Source organism: Telmatherina bonti (genome assembly GCF_933228915.1).
Source record: "Telmatherina bonti genome assembly, chromosome: 11".
NCBI lineage: Eukaryota > Metazoa > Chordata > Actinopteri > Atheriniformes > Telmatherinidae > Telmatherina > Telmatherina bonti.
The window spans coordinates 14,647,555-14,660,511 of NC_136629.1; the positions used below are offsets into that span (position 1 = coordinate 14,647,555).

Consider the following 12,957-nt stretch of genomic DNA (forward strand, 5'->3'; position numbering starts at 1 on the left):
TTTCACAGCACAACAATGGAATTCGCTTTCTTTGTCTCTTTTTTTTTTCTTTTTAAGAGTTTTCTTCGATGTTTACAAAGAAACTCAATTAGGAAAACAAATCTTTGCCTCCAAAATGGCAGCTGAGGATAGATTGGAGGAAGGAGGGAGGAAAAAGAGAAGTATATCTGACATCTGTTTGTTCAAGGAGAAACAGAAAGAGGGGGTGACAAAAAAATGAGTGGGCTGACAGAGGAAGAGTGAAAAAAAAAAGAGGAGGAAGACGGGCATTGAGAAATCATTTTACCATGTCAAGACACATACAGGAGCGAGCCAGATGGTTCGCATTGGGTGTACTTTGCGAATGTGTGTGTGTGTGTGTGTGTTTGTGAGAAACAAGCAGTGTAATGAGGGAACAGACAAGACATCATGTAAATTAAATATGTCCAATCTCGCCTCTCAGTCTTCGCACAATTAAAAAAAAAAAAGCTACTTTCATTTATATTAGCCTAAACACACACACACACACACACACACACACACACAGCTCATGCACACAAACATATCTCTAACCCAAGGCACAAATGAAAAAAATGAAGTACACGCACACATATATACACAAACACCCCTTGACATGCCAGCTCTGACAAGCGTGGCTGATGTGCGCTGCGAATGCGCATGGTAATAGGCCAATCAAAAATGCAAAACAATTGGCAATTACTGTGAGGACCTAATGGTCATTAGAATTTACAACTAGGTAATGAACTAAAGTCTGCCCACTGCATGCATATTCATAAAGCTATTTGAGCTTTGAAGATTAAAGTAGCGCTTAAAATTCAAATGAGCCTCCGCAAATTATCGGCAAAAGTCAGTCGCTGCTGCTGGTGGCGATGGGGGAGTTCCTTCTGCGTGCCGGCTTCATGTGTGTGACTCTTTTAAGAATTGTTAAACTGTGTGTTCTTCATCCAGCGATACAGAAGATTCGTGTTTTTCCAGCCTTGTCAATAAAACGTCTCGCTGTCGATTTGGAACGTGCTGTGTGTGTTCCACGCAGGTGTAAATATGTGAATCCTGAGTTAAAGCGAGTTTCTGGATATTAAATTTAGCATCAGGAGTCTTTGTTTCCCACTGGTTAGGGCTGGCGTTGGAGACCGGAACGGGGTGGTTCGGAGTTAAGCTTGAAAAAAGTAATTCATGATTAAAATATGCTTTAAAATCTCAACTTTATCAAAGTGCTTTAGAGTGTAAAACACAAATGAAATTAAAAAAAAAACAAAAAAAAAAACAATGAAAGTAGCTGATAATAAAAGATATTTTCAAATAGTAATAGCGGTAAACGCATTGAATTGGATTGAAGATAAACTAAATGATAAAAGTAGACCAGAAAAGGTGAAAAGGAATAAAAAGATAAAGAAATCTCGTTTAAATGTATACATTTTAAGTTTTCTTTTAAAACCTGACAAAGTTTCTGTGTCCTGAACACAAACCAGCAGCTGGTTCCATAAAAGAGGGGCCAAGGAGAGTAACACCCCGGGAACGGACATATTGTTGTAGCTAATGGATATAATGAGTGTTTGGGGGGGGTTAGACATAAAATGGGGCTAAACTGTTAAGGCTTGAGAAGGAATTTGTATTCAGCTCCAAATTTAACAGGGAGCCGGTGAAAGGAGGCTTAAGCTGGATGTGCCGAAGCTGCAGACTTCTGGTAGGATTGTAGAAGAAGCATTTGGGAAAACCTGTTAAAACGACGCTGCAACAAACGAACCCGAATGAGACACCAGGTGGAAACGGTCCAATACGGCGAAGAAAAGATGAACACGTGCATGAATAACATCCTCATGGGCATCACCAGATAATTCGTGTAAATAAAAATGCATACGTCCAAATTCTCCTGGCAGCAGCGAAGCAGGGAAAGACCCTGAGTCTGCAGCGGGGATAGTTAAAAGGAGAAACTATGGAATTACACACATCCTCCTGCTCTGAGGAGGACTTTATTTGGCATTACACATGCTTACAATTTCCACAGAAGAAGAAGAAGAAGAAGGCGGTGGGAGTGATTCTCACAATGCCAAACTCAAAGATTAGACCCACTCATACAGAACGGTGCATGTACTCCAAACAGTGTGCGCTGCTTATCAATGTACACACACACACACACACACACGCACACACGACTATAGGGTGGCCATGTGCGTGTGTGAGCCTGCTTTTGTGTGGATGAAGCTGTTCAACCAAATGGGGAACATGAAACCATAATAAGGAGCCAGGCCCACCAGGCCCATCCACACACTAACACACACACACACACACACACACACACACACTATGAAACAGCTCTGGCACTGTTTTAACAGGGGATGTCCTGCATCTCCTCTAAATGCTCACCCTGAAACACAAAGTAATGAAGGTACATACACACTGATGAATGAGTACATGTCTGTATCTGAGCAGTGAGATGGGAATATACTGCATGCAAGTGTGTGTGTGTGTGTGTGTGTGTGTGTGTGTGTGTGTGTGTGTGGTGCAGAGAGCCAGTCTGTAATCCAGTGGCCTATATAAATAAGCTTTGTAGTGTATAAACAGTTTTATGAACAGGCCTTCAACATAATAAGAGAGCTGAGTTACATGTGCACCCCTATGTGTGTGTGTGTGTGTGTTTGCTGGGATAAACACACACACTCACAGAGCAGTGAGCAAGCCAAAAACAGCAGCTTTCCCTCTCACCACGAAGAAGTAAATGTAGCGTGGATCACTCGCATAAACACAAAAAGCCAGATCAATAAACAATCCTTCATCACCGAGCGCGTGCACGAGCCCGCTTGACGTCACCAACGCGCCGCTGGAAAACCGGGGGGGAGAAAAAACACATTTCTTTTTAAATATGTCAGCGTGTCCCGGTGCTGGTTTGGAACGGTTATCCACCGCACTTCCCGTAGACCAGCTGTCAATCAAACTGCACGGTGAGCGTGACGTCATTCTCTTTTGTTTTGGTTTTGTTTTTCCTCTTTGATGTTGTCGTGGCTTCATCAGGTAGGGGCGGGACTGCTGTCCATGCCCTGCTCCTCCTCTGTTTATTCCAAAGCAGGATGACCCAGGAAGACTCACCACACACACACACACCACCGTGAGATATTTCACATTTACACTGGCTACAGTTACATGATGGTTTTTAATCCAAAATTAATAATTCGGAATTAAATCATTCAGAATTAACGTATTCTCCTACGAGTTTACATGGAAATAATAACCCTGAACGAACGTGAAACACGTTTTCACTTAATTCCTCTTCAGAGTAGCGGGTTGGGAAGGGTTCTGATTGGACAGAGGGTGCACATGACGTATGACGTATACCGGAAATAAACAAAGTTGGCTCCCTGCTTCTCGTCTTTTCAGCCATAACTTGTAAAAACTACATAATAAGTACCAGCTTCGCCGCTATTTTTATTATAAATGAGAAGTAACAGTTCAACACCAGCATACTACTTCACTTTCTGCAGCAACTGAGAAGGATAAGAAAGATAGACCACCGAACACGGGAGGTAAAACAACACGCGTCATTGGGACAGGACGAGGTAACGAGCATGCTTACATCAGAATTAAATCTAATTCTGAATAGAAATTAGCATTAAGAACTAAGTGTTTACATGGTCGTTTTTCATCAGTTTAAAGCGGAATTAACTTTTATTTGGCAGGAATTAAAACTCCAATGTAAACACAGATGGGAGATGACTAATCTATCATGAAACCATGAAAATAGAAGAAGAAGCAGCGACCATTATGTGCTGCGGCAATAGTTACGGCTGATGGTTCTTTTCTTGTTTCTCACGCCGTCTGTAGGAACATCTGCATCACTTCCTGTGCAAGCACATTGTTTCATTCTGGAAAATTTAACCAGAATTAAAAGAGTAAATTAGTTTCCTAAATAACTCTCCCTTATTTATTCTACTGTCACTTTTACGTGGCTTCAGCCTTCGGTTTTGTGTCGTCCCCATCAACGGCTTGGCTCAGGATGAGTTGCACCTCTTCCATGGCAGATGAGATCCACGCAGAAACACAGTGGATGGATCCGTATTGCAACAGTGTGACGTCACACTTGAATTATAACATAGAGGAATGTAAGACAAAGAAGGAGAAGCATGGACATCCAGCAGTTTGTGTCCGGTTTGTTTATTTAAACATGGAGCTTCTTCTGCTTGGTGCCATCTTGCACAAGAAGTGATGATTCTTTTAACCAATCAGCAGACTGCAATGTGTCAAGCTCCACCTTTTAAGGTCAGATCGGTAAGATTAGGAAAGGTACAATGAAAGGAGAACGGGTCGGTTCAGATATTCTGACACTTTCCTAGTTTTTGTTTGTGGAAACGCAAAAAAAAAAAAAAAAGAAAAAAAATGTTTCCCAACCCTTCCTGAGTTGGCTCAGATGGATGGTGGGAATGCAACGGAAGTGATGCTTTGTGTCCAGCAGTTGGTTCTTATTCCTTTTATAGTGAAAGGCACTCCTTTAAATATAATTACATGACCAATCACAATACAGTAAAGATACGTCATGTAAACACCTCAACTTATCCAATCAGCCTCGACTGGAAATATCTTTCTATCTGATTGAGACGGGATGTTTAAACCTTTTTATTATCGGATCAACATAAAAAATAACCACGTATACACTTATTCTGATGGTTTCTGTTGTTTCTGGGATGTCAGAGGATTACTGAGCATCTTAACGGCTGAAAGACTGGAAACGAGTTCTTAATGCGCGTATTTGATCAAATTTCATAACATCGTCTTCATACTATGAATCATTATAATCATATTAAAACTTCCCATCATGTAAACACACAGCGGATTGGATCACTTCATCCAGCCTTCATTTATGTCAGCTGGAATTTCTGATCAGATGGAAGAAATGTTTGTTCGTAAACATAACTAATGACAGACAATAACGCTTTTCTGGAAAGCACTTGCAACAGGTAACAAGTATATAATCATCCACTCTGCAGACAGGTCAAAGGTCAGCCCTGATTTCTGGTCCAGGCATGCTATTTTTGTCTTTTTTGTGCTGCACAGCCTCAGAAACAAGTTGTTTGATACCACTGCGCCTGCGGAGGACTCACAAGTAACTGCGGAGATGTCGTCTGGGTTACCTCAGCTCAGGCCTGAAGGTTACAACTCTGCGTGGCATCAAATATGGAAGCAAGAAAAACTCAGGACTGAAAATCGGCTTCGGCTTCATAAATATGCAACATGAAACCAGCAGAGTAACCCTTCACACGGGGACGCAAGATGAGGTTCCCAGTAGTTAGCACTTTAATGCCGCTGCCTTAATACTATCTTATGTAACAAACTGTGGGTGTTTGCATGCATGCATGTGTGTGTGTGTGTGTGTGTGTGTGTGTGTGTGTGTGTGTGTGTGTGTGTGTGTGTGTGTGTGTGTGTATATACGCTGTGAGGATTACCAAACAGGATAAAGGATAAATCAACAGGCTCGCTTTTGTTTTATTACTACTCTTTAATACTGTCAGCTGCAAATTCCAGGTTTTTTGGCTCCGTTTGGACTCCTGACATGCCGTCAGCATGCAGAGCTTTTTTGTGTGTATTTATGTGTGTGTATATATATATATATATATATATATATATATATATATATATATATATATATATATATATATATATAGATATATATAGATATAGATATATCTATATATATATATATATATATATATATATATATATATATATATATATATATAAAAATATATATATATATATATATATATATATATATATATATATATATATATATATATACATATATATATATATATATATATATATATATATATATATATATATATATATATATATATATATATATATATATATATATATATAGATATATTAAATACTACACTTATTTTTTGGTGTCTGATTATTAGCTTTCCCTGTCGTCTCAGTAGCCTGCTGTACTGCATGTGTTGTCCTGCTGCTGCTCTCCACGCACACACACACACACACACACACACACCGACATGTTTACAGAGAGCTCATTCAGGATGCCGACAGAGACGCGTTCTCAGCGTTCAAAATCAGCACTTCAGTCCACTAAATAAAATCTTATGCTGAGAAATAAAGAAAGACAGACAGAGAGGAAGAGCGACAATAGATTAGTGATGGCAGCCAGCGTGTGAAATCTCTTTGTGGGCTGGCCGGGATGTGCCACAGCATGAAACACACACATACACACACACCAAACATACTATAATTGATTCAGTATCAATTGACTGTCCTGAATTTGCATTCACTGCTAATGTAGCAGAGCGAGAGAGAGAGAAAGAGAGAGAGAGAGATACATGAGCCAAACGAAAAAAAGAAAAAAAAAGAAGAGGAGGGAGAGGGCAGCCATGAGATGGAGGGAAAGCGATCTGACACCGAGCCAGACTCTGAATGGGTTTTAAAAATGTACTAATGTGTATTGAGGTGGGTAGCATTAGCCAGTGATGATAAGCTAATTGCTAATCAGTGGATGGTAGCCTGTGAGGCTTCCAGCCAGAACATCTCTTCAGTGGGACCAACAAAAATGAAGGGCCGGATATTTTGGGGCCAAAAGAAATTAAAACTCCTTGCGATAAACTTTTGGATTCATCATCACGCTGTTGCCAAAATAACATCTTTGTTAATGAGCTGATGTTCATATCTTTACCACGATTTGTCACTGTGTAAATGTAATATAATAGTATAATAGTGCATGGCTTGTTTTCTGTAGTGGTGTGTAGTAGTGTGTGTGTGTGTGAGAGAGGTGTCTTGATACTAATTATGAGAAATCAATTTTGGAAACTGGACAGCAGAAATTGTATTTACTGCTAAAATAATCCACAAAGAATTCATTTTAAATTTCAATTTTCAAGCCAAGAATTTTTTCATTAATACCCACGTTTGGGTTTAAAAAAAAAAAAAAGAAAAGAGTTGGAGGGGTGGAAGAGAGGGAGGGAGGGGTGGAAAAAAAATAGAACAAGACGTGACCATTCACACAGATAAACGCACACACACACACACACACACACGCTCGCTTTGGAGACATTAGCGATGCTGTTTCTGAGTGAGGGGCGCCTCAGGGATTATAATCAGAATTTTCATCTCAGTCAGGGATTAATAGAATAAATGGGCGAGCGAGAGGGCGAGGGAGCACTAAGAGTGGTGTGTGTGTGTGTGTGTGTGTGTGTGTGTGTGTGTGTGTGTGGTTTGAGTGGACAGGTACGCCGCTTTTCTGCATCACTGAGCAGCATTTTGCCTTTGCAGATCTCTCTCACACATCCACACACCCACACACACACACACACACACACACACACACACACACACACACACACAGGTAATGTCTGGCTCTCCACAGTCGGAGCTGTTTGATATGTAAATAGCAGCGTTTCGCCACAAGTCTTTATGTTTCTGTGAGCCGCAGCAGCAGCTCGGAAACTCGGACCAGATACATGCAGATACATATTTTACAATGAGCAGCCATCACAATGCAGGTAGACACACGCAAGCCAGCAAGATAAAGAGGAGGATGCATGAACTCCTGCAAGCTAAAATGGAAAATAGAATCTACATTCTGGTTTTTAAAGACATTACACTGATGTTGTTTTATCCGTGAGAAATGTCAAAGTGTAAAATGAAAGCCAGCTGCAATAACTCCAGCTTTGATCTTTTCTCTAAAAATATCATTCATTTTGGTGGTTTTGATGCCTTCATTTGGTGAACAGAGGCCTTATTTACAGCGAGGAAAGCCTGCTAGACAAAGCAGAATGCCAAGCCAGCATTTTCAAATAAGAAACACACATCCGTTCCTCATCTTCTTTTCCCCCCACTAGGAATGCCTTCGCATGGCGACAACTGCAGATGATTTTTTTTTTTTTTCTGGCTTCTGTCAGTTTAGCTTCAATTAGGATGAAAGCTGGGGTGTGAAAGGAGGAGGAAAGGGGGGGGGGGGGGGGATACTGGCTTTAATTATCAGCTATCAGAATGGATGGGTTGCGTCAATTCAGCGTGTGAGGTGGTGTTTGTGCTGGTGTGTGTCCAACAGCAGAGTCAAGCTCCAACGAAACAAAAAGGAAAGAAAGAAGAAAAATGAAAATAAAACACGGAGATGGTTTAAAAGCAGTTAAAGAAAAGAAAAGAAAAGAAAAGAAAAGGGAGAAATCCAAATGGCGCTTATTTGGTTCTGCTCAGCTCGTCTGTTGTTCAGCTTGACGTCGACATCAGACAAGATATATAAGGCTGCTGTCCTGTTTTCTCCTCCTGTCTGAGCGTACAGCTGTTCCTAGCAAGACGTTCCCACACACAACGCTATTGAAACAACCAGACGCCTGTATTATGATGTAAATCGCTCTAATAACCTAGTTTAGCTGGTGAGTATCTCTCTCTCTGTGTGTGTGTGTGTGTGTGTGTGAGTGTGTGTGTGCTAAAACATACAGACACCATGAAGACACTAAAAAAAAAAAAAAAAAAAAGAGGCGCACATACTCTCGCATTTCTGACGCTGCTGCACCCAAGAAAGTCAGAGGTCCAAAACATGTTCACGTCTCCCACAAACCCTCCTCGTGTTACGTCGGCATGGCGACGCCTTACGCAGCAGATTCTGCTCCTTTCTTCAAGCACGTGGAGGAATAAAAAAAAAAAAACAAGGATTGCTGAAGCACGTTGGAGGTGTGTGTTTCTGCTCGTGTGTTTGATCCGGCTCCGTGTTTCTCTCTGGAACGGTTAATTTAGTGCAGCCGGGCCGCCACTAAAAGCTGCTGCTAATTAAAATGCAGCAGGAAGGAAAAAAATAGAGCTGCAACAAATAATTAGTGGTGTTAAAACACTTCAAATAAATGACTTTCCCTCCATGAGCAAAAACTAAAAACTCGCTGCTTCTCATTTGATCCCTGCACTTGGAAAAATGATGGAAGAGGAAGAGGAGGAAGAGGAGGAAGAGGGTAAAGGTGGTTTTATCTGGGAGTTTGAGAAGAAGAAGAACGGAGAGCTGGAACGCTTTTAGTTGAGTAAGATATGGCGGTGGAAGCAGGGGGAAACCACACGGAGAGCAGGACACATCTGCTAGGACCACATGAGAGGGAGGCGAGCGCACACACACACACAGACACACACACATACACACATTATCATGGACGTTATGCAAGAACACACTCAATCCCAAAAACAGACTGCTCATACTCCCTGGACTGAAAGTCACACACAACAATTCAGCTACTGATTTCCCAATTACACACACACACACACACACACACACACACACACTGACCAGTGTTACCACGGTACCACAAAGTCAAGGGCACCCACGTCTCTCAGCCCCAGTGGACAAGCTGGGTAAACTGGGAAAACACACTCTGCACTGAACAGAAAGTCAACTATTAAGTCGTTTTTTACACGATCTGATGCCTCAAACACACACACACACACACACACACACACACACATTTCCTTCCAGGATAGTTGGTGTGTGTGTTGCTCCTGGGCCTCACTCCCCACCTGACGTCTTTCCCCCCGAAACAAGTTGCATCCAGTCAGATTATTGGGCGTTAATCGGGATGTGCTTGTTCCACCCCCCCCCCCCCGGCTCAGAGGTGTGGTGGAGCTGCCATGGTGCTGCCTACCATGCCATTACACACACACACCCATCACACCATCAGTGGTATGAAAACAGGACCTGACATTGCAGAAAACCCATCGACAAGTGTCCATCTGTCTGCCCCCCCCCCCCCCCCCCCCCCCAGGTATGATAGAAAAGGGACACCAGAACACAGAGGTGGGGAAAGTGGGGGGGGAGACTTTTCTGAAAAGGAGGGAAAAATTGAGCTTGTGGTTTATTTTCTGCAGACGTGTTGTTTACCTGGGAGGGGCTCCTGTTTGGGGCAAATCCCTCGTGGCGACGAGAACCGATCGTCATCTTCTTCCGCCAGCGTGGCCTGGACGCCCACTTCCACCGGCCTCCGGCTGCGCAGGGGGCCCAGAGCGGGTGAAGGGGTGAGGGCCAAACCAGGGGAGGGCGAGGGGGGCTTGTCTAACCCCCTGCCCACAGCAAGGCAGGGCGGCCCGTGGCATCGCTTCCTCTTGTGCTCGATGAAGAGCAGGATGTCCGCCAGGGGGAAGGTTGCCTGGCACTGACCGCAGGTCAGCAGGTCCTGCTCCAGAGAGGCGTGACCATCGTGACCCAGCCGGGCCAGCCGGCTCACGGTCGAGACCGGGTGGTGCCCGTTAAGGCTGCCGCTCTCCGAATTCTCCGAGCAGCGCTCCGACAGCTCCTCTGCTGAGACGATGGCCGTGGAGAGGGGCTCTGCTGCTGGGGAGGAGGTTGGGAAGCAAAGGCAAGAAATTAGAAGGCGATGCTGACTCTCAGCAAAAAAAAAGAAAAGCAACATCCACATGTTTATATTTCTCCTCTTCTCTCCTGTAATTCCAGCCCATTGATATGACTGTTTGTGGGAATTGATGACAGGGAACGAAACCTTTCTCTTGTCCTCACGCGGAGCATCAGAGTCACCGAGACGAAGCTAAATCAAAGCCTGGTGTGCAGCGTGCACGATGACGGACTGAGCAAACGCGCCTTGTAATGAGAGAAATGCATGTAATGTGGGAAAAATGATTACAATGCAAGATGATCTGGATTACATATCATAAGAATAAATGGTGGGAAATAATATCCTGAAAAGCAGCAAAGCTCCTATCAGATGGCTTCAAAGATAACAATTTCATAGCCAATGACAGAGCGAGCTGGAAAAAAATGAGGCTTAAACACAGTATTGAAAAACCTAAATATGTGGATGAGTTTGACTTGCCTGTCCTTGTTTGTACAGCGTTTCAGCCTGTAATCAGCACAGGGGGGGAACTGCCACCAACATGTCCAACATTTGCACCGTGAACAGGGGGGGTAAAGAGTGTGTGTGTGTGTGTGTTTGAAAGAAGCAGACTCATCCGACTGCCTTGATTTTGATTCTGACATACCAGCCTGTTGTAACGGACAGGAAAACACCCCAAAAGCAAGCTGCTCGTTCTGATTCCTCACCCCTCCAAGGCTGGATTAAGTTCTGACCACCTTTTCTTCTTTTGTGGTGCCCAGACTACGGTGGAGGGAGAGGAGAGGCAAGCAGAGCGGCCGGCTGAATTAGGGGAGCGAAACGGGAGGACATAATTCACTGTCCCTCTTTTTAAAGAAAATCTTCCAGTCCAAGGTGAAGAGTCTGACTCTGCTAGCCGCCTAATGCGCGATGACCTTCTTTACTCAACCGCCAATTTCACATTTTAATGAACTTAAGACCACTGAGAATCAAAAAATAGATTTTAATTTTCACTGTCTGGGTGATTGGTACAGATTTTGTCTGATAACAGGGGTGGGATAGAGCTCCTGTGCATGCATGGGTACTGACTGTGTGTGTGTGTGGGAATGTGTGAAAGTGTGTGTGTGTGTGTGTGAAGGAGGGAGAGAGGGAGAAGGCTGGTGTGGGTGTGAATGTGGACTACATCCCCTCAAGGAAAATTTCAATGCCGCAATCCTGCGCGACATCTGCGCACAAACTGGGACATGAAGACAACCTGGTGAGTTCCACGCGACGCCCCAGCAGCATCCCCAAACACACACACACACACCCCCACCCCAAAAACCTCCTCTTCTGATTAATCTTCAGCTCGACGCAATGCAAGTTACACAAGAGGGAAGGTGGCGTTCGGTTCACAGGATGAAAACAGAAATTAAAAACACAAAAAAAAAAACCAAGTAATGAAAGCTGCATAAGCCCCTCACCTCTGAAGCTGAAGTCAGGAGTGGATATCTGCACTAGGAAAAAGGGATTTTGGTGGATTTAATGGAGCATGAAAAAGAAAGCTAAACATCTAAATAAGACTGAATAAAAATGGGAGGAAAACATGCAGGAGTTTTTTTATTTGTGTGATTTTTTTTTTAGATCAACAGCAGCAGAAACGTTCAATACCGTGTTCCTACACTGCGTTTTAATATGTCACCAAAGAGGGTTTTAAAGTCTGACTTATTCAGAAAAATTGTTGTAAAACTGCAAGATTTAAATGATGGGAATGATCAGGAAAAATGTCTCTCTGTTCCTCAAAAGAAAAATATTAAAAATATGGATTTTATCAGGCAGAAATAAAGAAACGAAAACTGGAAACGACCGGCTGTGTGGAGATGTGTTGCAGCAACACACTGCTGGCACTTGTGACATTTTACAGCTTGAACTTGTGCTGTTAAAAAATCGTGTTGTGGAAATTATTTCCTATAAATACACACTTCTAAGAAGAATGGGAAGTGAAAATGCAGGTGTTAAAAAAAAGTGATCAGAGATTAGTGCTTCTTTCAGAGGCTGAAATCTGAGCTTTGGTTGTAACTGTGAGTGTGTGTGTATGCAAAATAAGAAGTATGTGTGTGGTGTTCGGTTTGTGGGGGGGGGGGGGGGGGGGGGGGGGGTAAAAGGTGCAGTCTTAATTGCAGAGCCGCATATCGCTGCAGCTTGCATTAAAAAAAAAAAAAAGGAGCCGAGGAGAGAAAAAAAAAGTGGGTTTGGGTTATGAGAAGAATGGTGTGGGGATTGGGGGAGACTTTAGAGGGGGGCTCCCTCCCTCACTCTACTACCCCCACCCCTGCGTTTCTTCCCCATGTCTTGTACACCCTCCCTTTATTCTAAAGAGATCGCCAAATAGTAGCCCGCGTAGATAAGGGTGGTAGTGAAACTCATCAGGTTCAAGTTTGGAGCTGGATTTTCTGATCGCGCTCTGCCTCCTAGCGACGACACATGGTCATGGTGACTGCGCTGTCACCCAAACACACACACACTCACTCTTTCTCTCCTTCCAAACCAAACACATGCGACAGCCAGTCAACATAAGGAAACACAATTAAGCACCGATGCGTAAAGACGCACAAATTTGGTCCTTATCGTTGTTTGCAGCCGCTTTGAGAAGCGCTGCGAGGTGGCGCAG

At 43.2% G+C, this 12,957-nt stretch overlaps 1 protein-coding gene across 1 annotated transcript in view; it reads right to left on the bottom strand.

The window, feature by feature from the left end:
• Positions 1-12,635, bottom strand: part of bcl11aa (BCL11 transcription factor A a) — a gene marked incomplete at both ends in the record, with an annotated part of 48,943 nt that extends 36,308 nt beyond the window's left edge. Inside the window, 2 exons of the mRNA XM_079248724.1 lie at positions 9,863-10,312; positions 12,617-12,635. Coding sequence (XP_079104850.1) covers positions 9,863-10,312; positions 12,617-12,635 — 469 coding nt within the window. The remainder of the gene's footprint in view (positions 1-9,862; positions 10,313-12,616) is intronic.
• Positions 12,636-12,957: the final 322 nt, after the last annotated feature.